Source organism: Lemur catta, chromosome 23 (genome assembly GCF_020740605.2).
Source record: "Lemur catta isolate mLemCat1 chromosome 23, mLemCat1.pri, whole genome shotgun sequence".
NCBI classification, from domain to species: domain Eukaryota; kingdom Metazoa; phylum Chordata; class Mammalia; order Primates; family Lemuridae; genus Lemur; species Lemur catta.
In genome coordinates this window covers 6,757,521-6,779,624 of record NC_059150.1, presented here as the reverse complement: position 1 = coordinate 6,779,624, position 22,104 = coordinate 6,757,521, and the positions used below count along the sequence as shown (strand labels likewise).

At 42.3% G+C, this 22,104-nt stretch overlaps 2 protein-coding genes across 11 annotated transcripts in view; one reads left to right on the top strand and one right to left on the bottom strand.

Moving 5' to 3' along the window:
- SRGAP2 (SLIT-ROBO Rho GTPase activating protein 2) overlaps window positions 1-8,327 on the bottom strand; it is a 218,242-nt gene extending 209,915 nt beyond the window's left edge. For all 8 annotated transcript variants that reach the window (XM_045536572.1, XM_045536574.1, XM_045536573.1 and 5 more), the window contains exons 1-2: window positions 8,153-8,327; window positions 5,783-6,391 (exon numbers count right to left, since the gene is read on the bottom strand). In XM_045536572.1, the coding sequence (XP_045392528.1) occupies window positions 5,783-5,849 (67 nt within the window). In that variant the 5' untranslated portion in view covers window positions 5,850-6,391; window positions 8,153-8,327. The remainder of the gene's footprint in view (window positions 1-5,782; window positions 6,392-8,152) is intronic.
- Window positions 8,328-8,844: 517 nt separating this feature from the next.
- Window positions 8,845-20,856, top strand: FAM72A (family with sequence similarity 72 member A). Of its 3 annotated transcripts, none has more exons than XM_045536582.1 (4): window positions 8,851-9,883; window positions 12,844-12,921; window positions 15,553-15,677; window positions 16,207-16,292. In XM_045536582.1, exons 1-4 carry the CDS (start codon window positions 9,732-9,734, stop codon window positions 16,290-16,292), a joined length of 441 nt encoding a protein of 146 aa, XP_045392538.1. In that variant the 5' UTR covers window positions 8,851-9,731. The 3 variants fall into 3 exon arrangements, with proteins under 3 accessions (XP_045392539.1, XP_045392538.1, XP_045392536.1); XM_045536580.1 differs by lacking the exon at window positions 16,207-16,292 and adding an exon at window positions 20,627-20,856 and having other exon boundaries at window positions 8,864-9,883; XM_045536583.1 differs by lacking the exons at window positions 15,553-15,677; window positions 16,207-16,292 and adding an exon at window positions 20,627-20,856 and having other exon boundaries at window positions 8,845-9,883.
- The last annotated feature ends 1,248 nt before the right edge of the window (window positions 20,857-22,104 follow it).

Below are 22,104 nucleotides of genomic sequence, written 5' to 3'. Positions count from 1 at the left end.
GAGTAGTGAGTTATTGTTTAATGGGTACAGAGTCTCAGTTTTGTAAGATGAAAGTTCCGTGGATGGAAGGTGATGGTGATGGCTGCCTAACAATGTGAATGTACTTAATGCTACTGAATTCACACTTTAGAATGGTGAAAATAGTAGATCTTATGTGTGTTTTAACACAATTGAAGAGAGAAAAAGAGATATGAGAGTTCCTACACATTGTTGCAAAATCAGTAAAGGTTATTTTGTAATTTTTTAAAAATATTTTTAAGTGTTCCCATTATTTATTTTTAAATGAAACAATTGCCAAAGTAACTTTCCCAAATTCCCCAAAAGGTTAATTCTGGAGCTGACACCAGGTTAAAACTGCTCGCTTGAATTTTATTACTAGTAAAAATCTACAGATCACTGGTTTTTCCCTGCAGCATGACATATTTTCCTAATGTCAGAGGTCAAGGATGTAAGGTAAGCACAACTCCTACAATGAAGTTCTCTATTCTGGAATGAGAACTCTACAGGGGCCACTGAGTAGCCCCAGTTGATCTGGAGTGACTGGTGGGAGTCAGGATTTGGGCACCTGCTGATTTTAAAAGTGGGGGTTGGGGGGCCATGGGGGAGAGTGTTTTACATATCAGGGCCAGCTCAGATGTAAACTTCAGAGTAGAGAAATGATCAGAGCTTGTCTAGGCTTTCAACCTGCGTGATACATGATGGATGTGGCCACAACTACCAGATAGGCCAACTACCAAAGGAAATTTCTGTTCCCAACCCCCAAAAGAATGCCTGAAATTGGAAAAGCTAAGGACCCCTCATGAACACACATTTCCAACCATTACTACCTTGCACAGCACAGAGCATCCCCTGGCTCCCTGCCCACCACCTTCCTCCAGTGTCTGTCAACTCTGAGATGCAGAGTATGGTACCTGAATTTTTCCAAGAGCTTCATTTTCTTCCGGGAGCTCACCTTACTGCAGTCACTATTTTTCTTTTTTTCCCCTGAGCAAGGGAAGAGAAGCCCTCAATCATCTCACAGGAAAATGATAGCATCTGCTTGGGGATTCCAACTAGATGTTTTACTGCAGCTTTTCACAAACTGATTATATTTAATGCTCCCTTGGGGAATGGGGGCGGGGAAGAAAGAAGCCTTGGAGAAGACCTTTGTTGGCATGAGTAAAGAACTGTTCAGACCTCCCAGGGGAACAAGCTTGTTTAAATACCAGCAATCAGCATTCCCAAGTGTGTGTGCACACACAATATGACTAGAGTTTTAAATTTCGTCTCCTGCTCTCAAAGGGCCCTGAAAGAGTTAAACTGTTCCAGGCAAAGGCCTGCGCTTTTTCTATCAAAATGCTCCAGATGGAAATTACAAAATTTCACTTCTCAGCTCTGTGGTATACACACACTGTTCTCCTAAGACATTTAAAAAAAAGAAGGAATAAAAAAAAAAAGACAAGACCCCTAATGTTCTCAAGAAAGAAAATTTGACTGCTCAGCATACAGTGCCACTCTGTTTCAGACTATTCCTCCTGGAATATTTGCATTAGCTGTCAATCTCAAGCTTTCTGGGAGACTAAAAACTCAAGGTATGGAGAGCATAAAGGAAAGGGGCCTTAAATAAGGAAATGACAATATCTGGGACTGTATGCAGTGATGTGAATTCACCCAAATACCACCCAGACTAACAGCTCTGGTAACCATGCCCTGCACCTTACCACCTTTTGCTGCTCCAATCCCAGGAAAAAGCTAAAAGGCTAGAGGCCAAAGGCCTAGGTTATGACCATGAATCTGACTAGGGTTGTAAAGAATTTCCAGAAATTAATGTACAGCTGGACCTCCATATCTGTGAATTTCATATCCTCGGATTCAACCAACTATAAATAGAATATATTTGGGGGAAAAAATAAAATAACAATACAATAATAAAAAATAATACAAATTAAAAAACAATACAGTGTAACAACTATTTACATAGCATTTACATTGTATTAGGTATTATAAGTAATCTAGAGATGATTTAAAACATATGGGGGGGATATGTATACATAGGTTATATGCAAATATTACACCATTTTGTATAAGGGACGAGCATCCTCAGATGTTGGTATCCTCGTTGGGGGAGGGAGGTCTTGGAACCAATGTCCCCTGGATCCAAGGGACAACTGTATATGAAACCACTTTGTAAATTGGAAAGAGCTGTGTAAAAAGACTAAGAACATTACTGCTTTCGAGTCAGACATTGACAGGCATGAACTTTCAAAGGAATCTGAACACCCACAAACCAGAAACAATGATGGTTTTTAATAAGGCGCTACAAGGCAGGCTGACTAAGGAGGCATGCCCCTCATAAAACCACACTGGGGTGGGCTGGAGCTGTAGCCTCAGAAATCCTTCAGGGCACATGCAAGCAGGTAGTTTAAGAGGAGGCAAAAATCAAGGGATAGAGAGGGTCCCACAAAAGGTCCCATTGGATGAGGGTCCCATTTAAAGCCCACTTTATTCAAACCATTCTGATTGACATGCAGGACCCAGAACTCTGGTCAGAGACATACAGAACTACAATTAGACAGTTTACCTGTTCATTCTACTGAAAAGGAAACTGATATTCAGGCAGTTTAAATGACTGACCAGAGATACCTGTTGTTACTAATGGATGGACTTCAACTAGAACTCAAATTTCATTCTTTGACTTGTTTCCTATCATTTAATAGCTGGCACTTTAGGAGTGAATATGCAACGTAGCCTCAACAGTAAGGCCAACTGAGCAAAAAGGAAAACTCACTGACAGAGGAGTAGACTATACCATTATTGAGCACTTACAAGTACCAGACACTGTTCTAAAAGATTTATATATGCTCTCTCATTGACTCCTCATAACTACTTTAGGAAATGCATATTATTTCCAAATTAGGAAACTGGGGCTCAAACAAGTCACATAATTTGCCTGAGATACGAGGCAAGCAAGTGACAGAACCAAGAGTTAAACCTGAATCCCTTTGACGCTTGAAAACCACGCTCTTAACTGCCAAACCAAATTGCTTGGATGTTATGGCAATTCTCTTTTTCATCTTGGCATCTATAAGAGAAGTAAGACTGGCAGTACCATAAGTCCTATATAACACATAAAAGGCTGAAAGTCATAATAATTCTGACCCAGGGCTTCCAAATAGTAGGGGACAGAGCCAGGCCAGAACCCAGGTCTTTGGTTCCCAAATCCTGTGCTCTTCCATAGAGAGCACAGGTTCTAGAATGTAAGCTCCATGTGGGTGAGGGTGTTTTCTTCTTCACTGCTGTATTGCTAGCCCCCAGAACACATAAGGAGGCACCCAATAAATAGTTAATGAATAAAAGAATGAAGTCAAGCTGCCATGGTTTGGCCATGTGACCTTGGAAGGGCTTCTTATCCTCTCTAAGCCTCAGTTTCCTCTTGTGGTGAAAGGAAGGTGACAATAATACCCACCACCTAGGTTGATGTGAGGATTAAACCAGGCCATTCACATAAAAGCATTTGGGGCAGGCTGGAACATAATGAGCATCCAAAATATAATCTATTATTATCGTCATTACTACTATTATTCATTGACAGATTTGGGCTCCTTAAGAATTTTTTAAATTTTTTCCCACCCTCATCAGATGATGTTTCATAGTGAAGACACAGAATGGGAAATTGGGAGTCGGTAAACCTGCTTCCAGTTTCAGATCTGCCACCAGCTAGCTGTGTGACCTTGGACAAGCCTCTTCAATTCTCTGTCCTCTCAAATCAGTTCCATAAGCATTAATCGGGCACCTTCACTGAATAAGACATCATGCTCATCCACCTATAAAATTCTATGATTCTGAATAGTGTCAATGGAAAAATATCAGAGCAAAGTAAAACAGTCTCCTGCTTGTGACAAGGTTGAAAAGAAAACCCAAATAGCCAAATGCATTACATCATCTCAATGAACAATGTTTGTAAATACACAAAGTGTTTAATTTTGAGAGACTTGTGAGAAATCCTTTACCAATAAGAAATTGGCAGATACGGTAATTAACACCTATCAGTCCTGAACCTTCCAAAAAATAAACATGTAAAATCACTTTGCACCTTAGTCAAATGGCATGCTTCTGGAGAGAAATCTGGGGAAATCAAAGTTATTAACACTCCCTATGGCAACAGTTTAAGAATAGAATGTGTAAAAAAAAAAGAATGACATATCTGGTTAAAACTGTAAGGGGGATTCCAGCAGCAGAATGCAGTGCATCTGGACAGGACACAGAGGCCAGTGGCCTATTGTTTACAAAAACAGGCTGGGATTATAAACACTGACAAGAAGCCAAGACCTCAATTATAACTCACAACCACACCTCTCTCAATCCCAGTTCAACTAAAGCTATCAATCAGTCAACTCCCCCATCTCTGTAATAAACCTACAACTATCTGCAGCCAAGTGGATAGAAGGTCCCTTAGGGCACCTCCAGCATTGACCAAACTGATGACATAAAAAAAATTCTGTAGGCACAATGGGGACTCTCAAACTACCTTCCAACCTTCCAAGAGATAAGGGAGCTGCCATTTCAAACTCTACCCCTGTCCCCACCCCAGGCAAGCATTAGAGAGGAGACATGGCCCTTCCCAAGTCCTCTATGATAGGAAAAGGTCTCCTTGCTCTGGTGCAGAGAAAGAAGGAGGGGCCCCTCCCTCTGTACTCTGAAACAAAGGAAAACCCAGAGCTCCAACCATGTGGTGTAACATTCAAGGCCACCCACCTCTCCCACTCCCCAGCTAAGGTCTCAATGGGCTGGAGCCACATGGTTCTTACCAGTGACTGACCAGGAAGGGACAGTGCCTTGCACAAACACATGCTGGGGCTCTTTAACAGGCAGGAACCCCTCGTAGGGGAATTGTTGGTTAAGAAAAGACTATCCGAGTATGAGCTCTGATTCACAAGCCAAGTCATGCAGTTGACTAGATGAAGAGACAGGTCACTTGGTTTCTCCAGTCCACATTTTGCTTTACCCTTCCCATTTTTGCAGAGGGAAATGGGGTTTTAAAAGCATGCATTCTGGAGCAGAGGGCAACAGCACAGAAGGGTTAAACAATTATGTCTTCTCATTTTCCAGAATCAGCACCACCCAGCAACCCTAATATCCCAACTCCATTCAGATTTAGGTGAGGGCGGAGACCGGGTGTGGGTGGCCTTATTCTTTCTGTTCTCTGATCTCTGATGGTAAGCAGGCTGACCAAGGATCAGGGAAGTACAAGGTGCGCCCAAGGTGGCTATGGACTTTCAGTGTCCAATGTCATACCAAATCTCACGTTTTAATATAATGTATCAGAACAAACCCCCCCGCCTCTGCCAGAGCTCTCCAAATGGTACACCTTCTCAAGGTTGCCTTTCTCTGTCTGGGCTCATCTTCAATCTCTGAAATAAATGTCCAAACACCTGTCAGATTTCAGTTGTCCTTCAAGGAAACCTGACCCAGACACCCAGAGGCAAATTGTGCCTTCCTCTCTCCAAGAACCTCTTGCCCCTCCCCCCACCCTCTCCAGCTTGGGGAAAGGGCTGCCAAAATAATGGTCAGCCCTACAGAGACATTCCTAAAGCCCATTCTGAAAATTCTTTTCCAGTGCCTGTAGCCCCTGGCACTGCCCATCCTTCGGAGGTTCAGACCCACCTATGACCACCTTTGGGGTCGGTCAGTCCAGCCCCACCTGCTCCGCCCAAAGAAATGAACAGCCTGCAAATCAGGGTGGAAATACATGCCCCACCAGTGCACAGAGCATTTGCAGTATGCTATTTTTCAAAGGCCTTACCTTTGACCTGAGTATCGTACTCTGCTATGATCTCCTTATCCTTTTTGAATTTGGCTGGAGACGTCATGTTTTCCTTCTTTCTTCCAAATTCGAATTGTGAATTGATAGATCCACGGGAAAAATCCAACCACCAAAATCAATACCTCCAAGACCGCTTCTCCCGAGGGCAGAAGGGGCCCCCCGCGGTGGTCTCCAGCGCTCCGTGGAGCGCGGGCTGCGGGATGGGCAGGCGGCTACGGCGGGCACATGCAGACGGTGGGCGATGGGGCCGGGTGCGGCAGTGGCTGGTTCCTGTGCTAGAACCGGAGCGGCAGCCTCAGCATTAGCCAGGAGAACTGCAGCGCCCGGAGGCTGGCCTGGGGTCTGACATCAACGACACAGGCGGGGAGTGGAAGTCCTTCCGCACAACATGGTGTGGGGGTGCGGGGGTGTGGACGCGCCCAGCTGTGTCCCCGGGAGGGAGTGGGTGAGTATCGGGGTGCCGGGGGAGGGCTGGGTGTGCTTCGCGGTTTTTCGTCGTAGAGGCTCCAAGATGCTGCAAATCAAATCCCAAACGGGAGCCGCAGCAACGCAGACTGGATCGGAAGTCGTTTGCTCCGGTTCACTTGCCTGTAAATGCAGGAAAAGGGGGAGGGGGTGATCAGCCAGAGCGCCGATCCCAATCGCAGCGGGGGTGGGGTAGGGGACGTCTTTCCCAGCCCGGCCTGGGCCCATTCATCTCGGCCAAACGCCGCCCGGCCCTCAGAGCCGGGCGCTGCGAGGTGGGGAGGAAGGAAGCTCCCTCCGGATTTTGTTTTAAGGCTGAAAGAAAACACTTTGGAGCAGCCGCCCGCGCGGGCTCCGGGCGGGGACTGCGGCGGGAACGCGGGGATCCGGGCGGGGACTGCGGCACCTCGGCGGCCTCGCGATCCCCGCCAGCCCCGCCAGCTCTGGGCAGCGGCCAGCCCGTGGGGGCCCTCTGGGCCCTGCCCCCGACGTGGCCCCTGACCCCCAGCTGGGGCACCTCCCTGGACATCAAAGGGGATCAAAGCCAGGGAGGGACAAGCCACCCGGGCACAACTTTTCTTCCCCTCCCGCCCCTCCTCCCAGTTGTTTTGTTTTGGGTTACTAGCTTCTCTTGGCAGCTAAATGCTGGGGCGGGTGGGGGGATCTGCAGGAAAAAGCCTGCTCGGCAAGGGACGCATCCAGGAAAACAATGTGGTCGGCAGAAGCAGGAAACGGGTTAGAGGATAGGGTCGGAGCCGGGAAAACAGGGGGCGGGGGGCGGAAGGCAGCCGTCGCCTCCCCCAAGCCAGGGACAAGAGTGACTCTAAAATGCCACCCCCAATATTTTTTGTCACCTTAGCCCAGGGAACCCGGATACCGCACCCAATCCTAGGCTGGGGGTGAGGGGAGGTCAGTGAGGGTCGCCGTCTCGACTCCTTGCACCAGGAGGTGCCGGAGGAGATCCCGCCCTGGCCAAGGCCTGGGAGGCGGGAGGGAAGCAGGAGGGAGCGCAGAGCCCGGCGTCAAAATCCCCCGTGTGCCGCAGCGGCGACCCTCTCTCCTTGGTCGCCCCTGCCCCTCTGGGCACCGGGAAGAGGCTCTTGCTAGTGTCTCCCACTTCCCCCATCTGAAAGAAGGGCCACACGGAGGGAGGAAGAGAGGGAGCAGAGGCGGCGTGGTTCAGGCAGGCAGGAAGCGGGGAGGCGGGCGTGAGGTGGGGTCCCGAGGCTGGACGCCAGCCCGGGGACAACTGGAGCTGCACACGCTAGGAAGGCGGGAGAGGGCTGCCTTGCGGGCGAGGGGGACTTAGCAGACTATCGTGGGCCAAGACGTTACGTGAAGCGCAAGGATGTTAGCAACTTTGGGGACCAGGCTATGGTCTGGGAATGGAAGTGGGTGAATAGGAGCCCATTGGGGTGGGCCGGGGGTGGGGCAGGGGAAGAGCCCCGGAAGCTGTGCGGAACACCCATCCTCTGGGTCCCGGGCTGTGACCCGGGCTGTCTGCCAGGGCCTGGGAAGAGGCCAGCCGATGGTTACGCGCGATGCCAACGACGGCTGCCCCAAGGTGGACCGCAACTGTCCGTGTGCAGAGGAACCGGGGAGGGGCCGGGTGCGGGCTGCGCTGCGATCTGCGAGCCCGGGCAGACTCCCAGGCTGTGCGGGGATGGGCGGAGAGACGCGCGGTCCCGACAAGTATTATGGGCTGTACTGGGAGATTTGGAGGGGGTCGGGGGGGGCGGTATGAGGGATTCCGGGCGGCACCGCTGAGGCGATGCCGCGAGCAGCATCCGCGCCCTCTCCTTCCCGCCCCAGCCCGGGTTTGTTCAATCAGGGCTCCAGCCCGGCGGCCGGGAAGAAGAAAGGAGAGAGGGAAGGAGCCTTTACCTGGCTCTGATGCGACGGGTCCCAGGTCCCCGGCTCCGCTTCCCCGGCTCTTCTCCCTCTCTTCCCCGCCACCCGCTTCTACGCAGATCGGTCCCCCAGTCCCTGAGGAGCCTCAGCCAACTCCGCAGGACCCCGCCGGGAAGCAAAACCCACCCCCTTGCCAATCACCGCCCGTTTTCTATCGACCGATGGGGCCTATAGCCAATAGGAATAGCTGATCCCGAGAGGCCAGGAATGAGGGGGAGGAGCTGGCAAAACTTGGAGGTGTAACTAGCACTGTCCAGGCGTGGTCACAGGTTAAGCTCCTCCCCGGGTTGTCGATTCCCTAAAATAGAACTGATGGGCGGGATTAAGATGAAACCGACAACCAAACACAAACTCTTGGGCTAAGGCACGACCAATTGGACCGGGGTAGAGATCAGGGGGTGTTGCAGGGAATTTTAGCCAATAGAGAGTAGAGGGTGGCGGGGAGAGTAGGACGTCTTCCAATAAGAAGCGCGAGGGGCGCGTCTTGCCACTTTCACCAGGGCGGGAAGAGGGTTTGCCGAATCCTCCGAAGCCGGCCAATGAGATTGGAGGCGGAGCCAAGCTCGGCCAACCAGAATGCCGAGCTGATCTCGGCACCGTTACTGGGGCGGGGCGTACGGTCTCCTTGCCACTGAACTCTCGTCAGGGGAAGGCCCCGGGGCCTTCCAATGCGGGACGTGGGCGAACTCTAGTTCTCCCAATCCGTGCGCGGCGCTGGCAATTCAAACTGACAGCCGGTTGGAAAGGCAGAGAAAGCGGAAGAGGGCGCAAACAACGACGTGTTTGGTGACAGATCCAGCGCCGACTGAGCCCCGAAAGCGACCTCTGCCCCTCCCGACCGACACCACCGCGCGCTCGGGAGCGGCCGCCGCGGGAGAGACCTGAGGGGACAGCGCGGGGCCCGAGGGAGAGCCGAGGGGAGGGAGGACGCGGGAGAAACGGCGCGAGCGCGAGCGGGCTGAGGGCCGGGGGCTGCCCCGGGAGGGGCCCGCGGACCGGCAGAGCGGAGGAAGGTCGCGGGAGAGAGGGGGGAGACTGAGGACAACCGGGGTCGTTCCGGTGGAAAAGCTGAGGGAGTTTCCGAATCCAGGGAAGGGGGAGCGTGGGTGGGGACGCTTAGTCCGCGATCCGAGCGTGGAATCGAAGGAGGGGCTTCATGCCGGGAGAGGGACGTCCTAAGAGAAGTTTTCAATGAAAGAGACAACGGGAGAAGGCTGAGGGAATTGCTGCAGGGGCGGGAGCTAAAGAGTAGGGGATCCTTTTAGACAGCAAAAAGGGAAAGCTGTTGAGAAGTTCCCCTCAAACTCCACTCCCTTCTCCGAAAGTTAAAAGGAAAACCAAGCTTGCTGCTCTCCCCTGTTGCTACTCAATAAATATTACTTTTACCCTTCCACGGGGAAAAAAGAAAAGAACTCTTTTCCTTCCCGGTTTTAGGGCTTAGAAAAGCTTGAAGCCTCCTAACTTGATTTTTGGCCCGGGGGAATCAAAGTAGAAGGGGTATCGCTCTTGGTTCCTTTTTCAAAACCCCACGCTTCATCCTTCCCGGGACGCCATGTCTACCAACAGTTGTAGTTTCAAGGACCGGTGCGTGTCCGTCCTGTGTTGCAAATTCTGTAAACAAGTGCTCAGCTCTAGGGGAATGAAGGCTGTTTTGCTGGCTGATACCGAAATAGACCTTTTCTCTACAGACATCCCTCCTACCAAGTAAGTCACGCTGGAGGCGGGCAACAGTAGCCTTTAACTAAATGGGAAAAGTGTATAGCTTGCATCTCTGGGAGTCAACAACAAGGTTGTCATTTTGGTGTTCCAGCCACTCCCAACAGTCTGATGATCCCCTTGGAATATATCTAAGTAAGCAGACTGTCTGGACAAAGTCTGTGGTTTAGCTAGAGTGGTCAGTCCTGATGTAACACTTCTAGTTCACTTATGGTCACGTGACCACAGTTGCCTTAGACTTGACCCCTGGCTGGGTGTCCTGCCCAACCATCCTATTTTACTAAATCAAGTCTATGACCTGGACTCTAGGTAAATTCAGACAAGATTTTCTGCACTGTTGGAGAGGAGAGGTCATTTAAGTTTTTCGTTTTTATCCGTAAAGTTTGACACCAAAAAAATAATAATAAAACCAACATAGTTTTCTACCGTTATTTGCAATTGGCATGCTGAGTCAAATCCATTATCCATCAAATTCAATATTCTCTCCTCAAATCTTTCTCTTTCTCTCTGAGAGAAATAAATATATTTTTATGGGATGAAAAATAGATTTATCCTTAAAATAATGTGTATCTCCTATAAAGCCTATTTTGGATATTACACGTTTGTTTGCCTAATTGAACCCTTTTAAAATCTGTTTTCAGCCACTACCCACTTTTGGGTGTAGAGTCTTTAAGAATTTGCTCCCTATTTGGTATAATAGCCATTTTATTTTACTCTACAACTTTTTCTAGCTCTAAAAGGTATTTTATCTTTCTATAGTCAATGTATATGTGCCCTACATGATTTTCAAGATTTAGTTCCTTATTGAAATCTTATTATTAGAATGAAAGAAACTATTTAAAATATGAGTGGATAGCTATTCTTCGAGTCTTTGGACACAGAGCCAGAGGAAGCAGGCTAAAAACCATAATTGATTTAAAATTAATTTCATGTCAGGGCACAGTGGCTCATGCCTGTAATCTCAGCACTTTGGGAGGCCAAGTTGGGAGGATCTCTTGAGGCCAGCCTGAGCAACATACCAAGACCCCTGTCTCTACAAAGTGAGCTATGATTGTACCACTGCACTGTGACCAGGGCAACAGAGCAAGACTCTGTCACCAAAAAATTTTTTAAAAAAAGAATTTCATGATAATGATAGAAACTTTAAAAGTTTTCAAATATATCCAGGTAAAGCTGCGGACTCTTCCTCCCTTTAAATCTTTTCTGAATTGGTCTAAGTGTAGTCATGCCTATTAGCATAGCCAAAGGTTCTCATTTATTGCAAAGATAAATGGGTTGATAGTATAAGTTTGTGGGTGTGTGCATATGGGTTGCAAAAAAGAAAAAACAATAGAAAATAAATCACAGAACTTACTGCTGCAAAGGTTCTATGATTTATTATCTAGTGCTTTTTCTTTTTTTTTTTTTTTTTTTTTTTCAGATACAGGGTCTCCCTCTGTTGCCAAGACTGGAGTGCAGTGGGCTGATCATAGTTCACCTAACCTCAAACTCCTGGGCTTAAGTGATCCTCCCACCTCAGCCTCCCAAGTAGCTGAGACTACGGGCCCACATTGTCACATCCAGCTGATTGTTAAAATTTTCTTTATAGTGACAGAATCTTGTTATGTTGCCCAGGCTGGTCTCAAACTCCTGGCCTCAAGCCATCGCTGCCCCCCACCCCAAAAGTACTGGGATTACAGGCATAAGCCACCATACCCACCCAATTCTTTTTAGTAGCACATACACACACAAATTTAAAACATTAACTCATTCATCTTTGCAATAGCTGTGATAAGTAATAAGGCAGTCATAAGGAAGACTCAGATGAACTATTAGTATTATAGGTTAGCCAAAAGTCTAGAATAGAATCAGGTTTTTCTTTTGTCTATTCTTTGTATAGGTTATGAAAGCGATGGATTAATGTGCTAAACTGCAGCGGTCCCCAATCTTTTTGGCACCAGGGACCAGTTTCATGGAAGACAATGTTTCCACGGACGGGAGAGGGCGTGGGAGGTGGGGTAGCGAGGGTATGGGCAGAACTCCGGCGGGACTGATACCCCACCGGCTCTGGGGTTTGGGACCGCAGTGCTAAAGTGTGAAACAGTAGATTTTTTTATTTAATGGAAGTTTTCTCAGATGTTTGTGGTGAGCTCACAAATATTAACTGACTCTTACAAAATATACTATAGTTCTGCATTAGTGTCTTTCAGCTCTTTGGATTTACAAAATTTGTGCTAAATCACATTTAAAAGTACATTTGATGATGAGGATGTAGAGAAATTAGAACCCTTTCAAACTGCAGGAATGTAAAATGGTAGAGCCACTATGGAAAACTGTATGGTAGCTCCTCAAAAAATTAAACACAGAATTGCCATGTGATCCAGTAGTTCCACTTCTAGGTATTTAGACAAAAGAATTCAAAGCAGGAACTTGAAGAGATATTTGCACATGCATGTTCATAACAGCATTAATCACAATAGCCAAGAGGTGGAAGCAATCCAAATGTCCATTAACTCCACAGATGAATGGATAAACAAAGTGTGGTATATACATACAACAGAATATTATTCAGCCTTATAAAGCAAGGAAATCCTGTCACATGCTACAACATGGATGAACATTGAGGACTTTATGCTAAGTGAAATAAGCCAGTCATAAAAAGACAAATACTGTATTCCACTTTTATGAGCTATCTAAATTAGTCAAACTCACTGAAAAAGAAAGTAGAATGGTAGTGGCCGGGGGCAGAGGGGAGGGAAAATGGGGAGCTGTTATTTAATAAGTATAGAGCTTCAATTTTGCAAAATGAAAAAGGTATGGAAATTCACTGCACAACAATGTGATTGTATTTAACACTTTGAACTGTACACTTAAAAATGATTAAGTCAGTAAATTTTATATTACTTTTTGGCTACAATTAAATTTGTTAAAAAGTATATTTAACTACCTTTATACTTTTCTCTCTCCAGTGCAGTGGACTTCATTGGAAGATGCTATTTCACCAAGATCTGCAAATGTAAACTGAAGGACATCGCATGTTTAAAGTGGTAATTTGTAGCAATATTCTAGATAGCCCTGGGTTTAGAAGATGGATGTTTACATCAAATCACAGAGATAGGTTCAGTGGGCTGCAATGAGTACTGCTATAACCCATGCAATGAGCCACTGAAAAAATCATTTGTTACTTAGAGCTATTTTTAAAAAGGATCTTGTGATACTTCACATTTGTATATGATTTTACAGTTTTCAAAGTGCATTCACAAGTATCTGCATTAATTTTCAGAACAAGACAATATAGTTTGGGGGGAATACTTGGATTTACAGTAGTAGCTCTACCTTACTTTCTATTTGGTCTTGACTAAGTAAACTCCTCAAACCTCTAAACCTCTGAACCGCTGTTTCCTTATTTAACTTCTATCTTATTAATACGATATCTCAATAAAATACAAATTGTCTTTTGTATTTACCTTATAAAGTTGTTGTGAAGATCAAATGAATTATGAATGTTAAAAGGCTTAATAAACTAAATTACAACACAGATGACAGCCACTACTATAATCTTTTGAGAGGTAGATGAACATGTGTTAATATTCCCATTTTAGGGAGAAAAAAGTTGAGAATTTCTCATTCAGATGGGGTTTGAATTGTAAATTATAGTCCTAATCATTTAACTTAGCAAACTCTTCTTACATGCTAATGACTAGTTGATTTCATTCATTCATTTATTCATTAAAGCTATACTTATATTGAGAACTTACAGTGACTGGAAACACAGCAACAAACAAGATAAAGTCACTATCCTTTGGACATTATATTCTAATGGGAAGATGACCAATCAATAAGATATTTAAATAAATAGGATATTTAATATGGTAGAAAGTACTCCTAAGGAAATAATAATAATAAATGGTAGAGGATTATAGAAGTTGAGAAAGTAGGTGAGAGCTATTTTAGTTGTCATGGTCAGGGAAGCCTTCTCATGAAGAGTAAGAGGAAATAGCAAATGCAAAGAACCAATGGCAAGAAAAAGCTTAACATATTCAAGGAACAAAAGACTGATAGCCAGTGTGGTGGAAGTGAGCATGGGGGGAGAGTAGTATGAATAGTTTAGAGATGAACCCAGATAACATAGAGCAGTGTTGTCCAATAGAAATACACAAGTCATATATGTAATTTAAAATGTTCTAGTAACATTTTAAAAATTAATTAAAACAAAACAGGTAAAATTAATTTTAATCATATATTTTAACCCAATATATCCAAAATATTCTCATTCCAATATGCAACCAACATAAATTATTAATGTAAATTTTATATTCTATTTTTTGTTCTTAGTCTTTGAGATCTGGTGTACATTTTACATTTACAACATGTCTCAGTACAGGCCAGCCCCATTTCATGTGCACAATTAGCCACATGTGGCTAGTGGCTATTGTTTTGGACAGTGCAGATCCAGACCTTGGTACGAAATGGTTTTTTATTTTCATATTTGGCCAATAGGAAGCCATTGAAGGGGTTTTAACAGGGTAGCAAAATGATCTGATGTAGCCCCACTAGAATGTTCACTCCATGAGAGCAAGGACTTTGTTTTGTCCACTGCTGTATTCCTAGCACCTAGAACAGTGTCTGGCATATAATAGATGTTCAGTAAACCTTAGTTGAGTGAGTAAATGAATGGATGAATGAGTGAATATAGGAGATAATTAAAGCCATAGAATTTACTCTTGCAATGTAGTCTTATAAATAACCATCAGTCCTAGTCCAAGAACAACTTTTATTTTCATTTGTTTGCATTTCAAGCAGGTTATGATTAGAAGACATATTTTAGGTGGGCTGGTACCTTTTATAGTAATCTTTATAGGGTCTTATAAAAGTGACTGACTCCCACATCTCACAGGGTGAGATGAAGCTATAATAAGAATTTTTATAACTCAAGGTATAAACAGTTCATGTTGCATTTTTTTTAAAAAGTACTAAAACATTCCCTGTAGGTTCATTCTATTTAATATATGACTAGCTAGTAAAAAAAAAAAAAAAATTTGTGAAAGAGTGAGGTACTTATAATTAGCTGGATAATACTGAAGACAGCAAAAACTTTTGCAACTTTCTCTAGAGGCTATAGATATGCTTTATTTCTGAATTCCTTCAAAAACACTAAAACTAAAATTAGAGCAGCCAGCTTGTGTTTGGTTTACAGGGACTCATGCTGTCTTCCTACTCCTCCATCTGTTGAAACAGTTTTTAGGTGCTGGCATGGAACTAGAACACGTAAGAACCCAACTTGCCACAGTTCTGGGATAGCAAAAACCTTTACCCACTGATCTGAGTTTATTTAATTTATTTTGTCTGTACAGCACATCAATTTGGGTACTTAATGGAACAAATCACAACCTGATGGCATCCAGAAGCTAGCTTCCAAAGGGAGAATGCATAAAATGACATTAGCAAAGAAATGGAAGAATATGTTAGTATTATTTCACTTAAAGACTATTTTCCCACTTAATGGTAGAACTGCAACCATTATCAGAGTAACTCCCATCCCAATGATCCCAGGAATGGAGGTTGTTTGGAGAAAATCAGATCTAAATTATACGGTCTATCTATTTATATTAGCACATAAAAATGCTTATCTGGCTAGGTATTGCATGGTATATAACAGCATTTACTTTCTTTTTTAGTGGGAACATTGTAGGTTATCATGTGATTGTTCCATGTACCTCCTGCCTTCTTTCCTGCAACAATGGACACTTCTGGATGTTTCACAGCCGGGCAGTTTATGATATTAACAGACTAGACTCCACTGGTAAGAAGCAATGGATTTAGACATTCCTGTAACATTTCTATATAAATACCTGAGTGAAACTCCCAGTAGATAATTTCAGGATTCCTTTTAGACCTTCTTAGCTGGGTTGGATCAGCTAGAGTGAGCTATGATTGTGCCACTGTACTCCAGCCTGGTACAGGCTAGACCCTGTCTCTTAAAAAAAAAATACTAATGATCACCTGAGCCTTCAACAGATCATAATCTTTTTCCGGTGGAGGGTCTTGCCTCTATGTTGGTGGCTGCTGACTGATCAGGGTGGTGGCTGCTGAAAGATGGAGTGTCTGTGGCAATTTCTTAAAATAGGACAACAATGAAGTTTGCCACATAGGTTGACTCTTCCTTTCATGAAAGATTTCTCTGTAGCATGCAATGCTGTTTGATAGCATTTTACCCACAGCAAAAATTCTTTCAAAATTGGAGACATTCCTTTTAAATCCTGCCACTGCTTTGTCAACTAAGTTTATGGAATATTCTAAATCCTTTGTTTTCATTTCAACAGTGTTCACAGCATCTTCACCAGGGGTAGATTCCATCTCAAGAAACCACTTTCTTCACACATCCATAAGAAGTAACTCCTCATCTGTTAAAGTTTGATCATGAGATTGCAGCAATTGAGACACATCTTTCAGTTCCACTTCTAATTCTAATTCTCTGTTTCTACCACATCTGCAGTTACTTCCTCCACCGAAGTCTTGAACCCCTCAAAGTCATCCATGAGTGTTGGAATCAACTTCTTTCAAATTTCATGAATCTTGATATTTTGACCTCCTCCCATGAATCACAAATGTGCCTTTCCAAAAGGTTTTCAATTTACTTTGCACAGATCCATCAGAGGAATTACAGTCTATGGCAGTTTATAGCCTTATGAAATGTATTTCTTAAGTAATAAGACTTGAAAGTCTAAATTACTCCTTGATCCATGGGCTTCAGAATGGACATTGTGTTGGCAGGCATGAAAACAACATTCATCTCCTTGTACATCTCCACCAGAATTCTTGGGTGACCAGGTACATTGTCAAAGAGCAGTAATATATTGAAAGCAATCTTTTTTTTTCTGAGAAGTAGTTCTTAACAATGGACTTAAAATATTTAGTAAACCATGTTGTAAACAGACACTATCATCCAGGCTCTGTTGTTCAATTGATAGAGCACAGGCAGAGTACATTTAGCATAATTCTTAAGGGGCCTAGGATTTTCAGAATGGTAAATGAACATTGGCTTCAACTTAAAGTCACCAGCTGCATTAGCCCCTAACAAGAAAGGCAGCCTGTCCTTTGAAGCTTTGAAGCCAGGTATGACTTCTCTGTAGCTATGAAAGTCCTATATGGACTTTGCCTACATTAAAAATCTGTTGCTTAGTATAGCCACCTTCATCAATTTCTTTATTTAGATATTCTGGATAACTTGTTGCAGCTTCTACATCAGCACTTGCTGCTTCATTTGCACTTTTATGTTATAGAGATGGCTTCTTTCCTTAAACCTCATGAACCAACCTCTGCTAGTTTCCAACTTTTCTTCTGTAGTTTCCTTGACTCTCTTAGCCTTCATAGAATTGAAGAAAGTTAGGACCTTGCTCTGGATTAGACTTTGGCTTAAGAGAATGTCATGGTTGGTTTTGATCATCTATCTGGATCACTAAAACTTTCTCCATGTAAGCAATAAGGCTGTTTTGCTTTCTATTTTGTGTGTTCACTGGAGTAGCATTTTTAATTTCCTTCAAGAACTTTTCCTTTGCATTCATAATGAGACTATTTGAGGCAAGAGGCCTAGCTTTCCGACTGTCTGGAGATACACTCTTCACTAAGCTTAATCATTTCTAGCTATTGATTTAAAGTGAGAGACATGTGACTCTTCCTTTCATCATTGTAGGGATATTAATTGGCCTAATAATTTCAATATTATTGTGTTTCAGGGAATAGGGAGGCCTGGTCAGTGCAGCAGTCAGAACACACACATTTTATATTTAATATTTACCTATTAAGTTCACCATCTTATATGGGTACAATTCATGGCACCGCGATACTGTTACAATAATAACATCAAAGATTACTGATCACAGATCACCATAAAAGGTATAATAATAATGAAAAAGTTTGAAATATTATTGAGAATTACAAAAATGTGACACAGAGACATGAAGTGAGTACATGCTGTTGGAAAAATGGTGGACTTACTCAACAGAGTTACAACAAACCTTAAATTTGTAAAAGGCTCAATAAAGCAAAGCACAGTAAAATGAGGTACGATTGTACTAATTATTAAGAAAATACACTACCAATTCTTAAACAATATTTTTATATTGTCTGGAGCTATTCAATTTTGTTCTCAATGCCTAATATCTATTTACACAACAGACCAAGTTGAGTTTAAGGAACTTGACAATCTAAGTTGGCACTAACATTCTTAGGTTTCTAAATGTATGTTTTAGTCTTCTTTGGAACTCAAAATATATTCCTTTTTTAAAAAATATGATTTGCCTTCACACATCAAAAGATCATGAGTTACAAGCTAGATTATTAGGATCTTTAAATCCTCTAATTATGCTTAGAGTTTTATAGACTTAATTTTTTTTATCACCTGGGATTCAACTGTGGCTCTTGATCCATCATGTGGGGGTCTTAATTTAAGAATCTAGTACATTAAGAAAGCTATTTTCAAGCAAGGATTTATCTGAACTCCCCTAAGTAGGATAGAAGCTCTTAATTTAGGCCTCCATTTTTATGTTTGTGTTGCTCACGGGACTCATTAAAGGAAGTTTCTGCTTTGATACTATTTTTCCTGCTTCATAGAATTCAAAACATAGGGTGGAAATTTTTCTATTTTGATTTACTTTTTAATATTGGTCAATTTTTCAAAGATAAAAGCCCAGCAGTCTTCTATTCGCACTGAATCTAATCCATAAGAAACAGATGTATCACAGGATTTCCTTCCTCCGTTCTTAACAGAGAAAGGAAGGTACTGCTGCTGTCAGATCCAATCTCGTAGTTTATTTTTCCTCCTTTGAACCAATTGTGCTGAGCTGCTTCATGTCTCTGAGTATTGACTCCAAGAATACCAAACTTTTCCTTTGTAACCCTAATATTGCAATTTAAAGCAAGATTTTCTAGATGCTTGCTATAAAAGAAAGTTTCTAAGGGCCTTGGAACTATCCTTGAATTACCTGAACCAGCAGCATCAAAGGAATACATACACAAGCGTTATAAAATTCTAGAATGTTGAGACTGAAAAGGACCCCAGGAGGTCTGTGTTCTACGCTAGCATTCACATAGAGACCTGATTTCTTAGAGCTTTCATGAGGAACCTTGGGGAATCTCAGCCCAATTCCTGGAATTGGCAAATGCTCTCAAAGGCAAATTGGCTTCATCTGTCCATGTACCTTTATAGGTTCTAATTTTCACTAGATTTTGGCCTAGCACTTCCTTACAATCCCATCAGCTCTTCAATGTCATATTACCAGAAGCAGAACACCATTTATTCTTGGGGCATGGGGAGTGTTTTTTATTATAAGCAATTCAAACGCAAAAAGAATACAGAGAATATGGTACACGTGTATCTCCTCACCAGTATCTAATGTAGTATCAATAAATGCTAACTTTTTTGCCTAATTAGATTCCAATATCTCTCTTTCAGCCAAGATAGATAGTTGATTATTTCAACTATTACAACAATGTCACACTGCACCTCCTTGTACATGTCTCCTTGGGCACCTATGCAAGAGGGACAGCTAGAGGAAGGGCTGTGTTTGCAATATCTTAGTAATTTTTCTTAAATTCACACAATGGAATACTCTAAAGAAATAAAAATAAATTAGCTAAATCTATATATATCAACATAGATAAACCTCAAAAACGTAATAAGTGAGAAAAGAAAATTAAGAAAAAACGCGTAGTATCATACCATTCTATAAAAATTTTAAATACACAAAGCAATAATATATGTTGTCTATGGTTGCATGCATTTGTAGTAAAAGTAGTAAAACTATCCATGGTGTACTGGTAGTGGTGAAAACCGTATTCAAACCAAATCACCAAACCCTGGCTTATTTCTTTCCACCACGTGGCTGCTATCTCAGTGTGTATGGAACGGGTACCCAGAATTGTCCAGTCTTCTTTGTACCCACCCTGACAACTGGACAGCTTGAGATTTGCTTCTCTTGTTGAAGTTCATTGGCTATCCTAGAGGTCAATTTTCTTCAACTTAGTGCTTTTAACTTATAATATAGTACATGGCCAGAATAAACCAAATCATTATCCTCTAATGTGGGTTTGGTTATTTACTATATACTTGTTCCGTATTTTTCAGTATGAAATCTGACTATTCTTTCTCAATGAGATTTTAGATTGTTGTTTTGTTTATTATATTGACTGCTACAACTTGGTCCTAAAGTTTAGTTTACAGCTCTGCCTTGACAGTCTCTAGACTGAAACCCACCTATATCAAGGATTGCAGTTCATATTATAACTGGCTCTAAAACTTTGCTTTTTTTAATAAGAAAAACGGCACCAGCTACTTCTAAGCTTATTGAAGAGATGAGACTTATTCAGGACTTTTCCCTGCACCCTCCAAATAGGCACTTAATCTAAAAGGATCTTGTGAGATCTCCATTCTTAGAGATCATTAAAATGGATTGGAAAATTATCAGTGTACAGTGATTATGGCATAATGTATCTGGAGGCAGGGTTTGAGTCAATGGAATCCTGAGATCTTTTTGAGTTCTAAGATTCTAGAAGTCAAGCCCTTGCTTAAAAGGATTTAAAGAATGTTTATTTAGGTCCTAGATGGATAATATTTGCAATACATTCTTTAATGGCTATTCTCTTTACTGCTAACACTATGGTTTATATAAGAATATTAACTTATAAAGTTTCATATATTCTGAGTTGTAACAGTAGTGAGCACTAAAGAATTGTTTGACCTTTTATTTTCAGGTGTAAACGTCCTACTTTGGGGCAACTTGCCAGAGACAGAAGAGAGTACAGATGAAGATCTGTTAGATATCTCAGCAGAGGAGTGTATTAGATGAATGGAATTATGATACATGTAATATTCAAACTTTTCTATTTAAAAATATATTAATGGATCAACTTTAAAATTGTTAGTAACGGTTTGCCAGTGATTTCTTTTTTTGGAAAACAAAAATGGGGGATTTGCTGATTTATTTATTTGCTGTCTCAAATTAATTACCTCAGTTTAATTTAAGCCAATGGAATTGTTCTTTACTTCTACTTCTCCCTTTCCCCTACCCTTTTGCCTAGTATAGGTATATCCTTAAATTCAGCTAGGAAAAGATTCTTTCACATGTCACTCAGCTACCTCCCAATCTGGGGGAGTTTTTCTTACAACTGGATGCCAGATACCATTAATATTTTACATTCTTGAATAAAGGAGATTAGTACCCACACATATATCAACCACATATATATCAGGCGTGTATCAACTGAATATTAACAAGGGATTTTTAAAAATGGGCTGTTTGGTTTCCATGGGTACTGGTTCTCATATGTTATATTGGCAATAACTGTTTTAATATGGAGCAAGACTTTGTGAATCAGCAATTACCATAAATTAAAACTTTAAAATATATGAAGGAATCCCCTTGATTCCTCAGCATGATCTTAGATAAATGGGTTTGTCGGAAAATTATCAATCTATACTGTCTATCAATGTTATTTATTTACTTTCTTCTAAAGCCATTATGGATATTGTACTATGAAAGCCAGATAAACTCAAACTCTGTCTTTAAGTTATCCTGTTCTTTAGGGCTTTCTCTGTAAATAGCAAATTTCAGAAGAGTAGTCTCAGTCCCAACCCTTAAATAGAAAAAAACTAAAGTGGTTTGCTTAAGCCATTGTACATTATAAAGAACTATTTTGTCTTGTTTTGTTTTGGGTTTTTTAGAGCTGCATTCAGAGCCACATAGGAATAGGAAACTGTGATAATCTTGGATTCTGTTTTTATGTAAAGCTAAAATAAATGTATCTCTTTTAATATCTCAGTCGTAGGTATTTTGTCAATAGTGATACTAAAGCAGACTGAGTTGAAGTTTTGTAAATAAAGTTTGTTCTAAAACTGACCATCTTTCCTTCAATTTTTTATTATACCCACTTATCTAAAAATATAGTGATGGTATATAAAGTATAGAATTATTAACATAAGGCTAATGTTTATTGAATACTTACTATGTGCCAGACACTGTTCTAAATGCTTTATGCATTTAACTCACTCCATACAACAAACCCAGAGGTAGGTACCATTATTATTCCTTTTTTTACTCATAAGACTGGTGAGATATAGAGATGTGAAGTAACTTGTCTAAAGTCACATAACTGGTCAGCGGTGTGGCCACATTCAAACTCAGCAGACAGACTGACTCCAGAGCTCCCACTCCTAATCTTTATGCTATAGC

Coding starts and splice junctions, on each gene's coding strand:
- FAM72A (XM_045536580.1), top strand. CDS start 9,732: ATGTCTACCAACAGTTGTAGTTTCAAGGACCGGTGCGTGTCCGTCCTG. Junction 9,884..12,843: donor ACAGACATCCCTCCTACCAA/GTAAGTCACGCT, acceptor TTCTCTCTCCAG/TGCAGTGGACTTCATTGGAA. Junction 12,922..15,552: donor GACATCGCATGTTTAAAGTG/GTAATTTGTAGC, acceptor TTTCTTTTTTAG/TGGGAACATTGTAGGTTATC.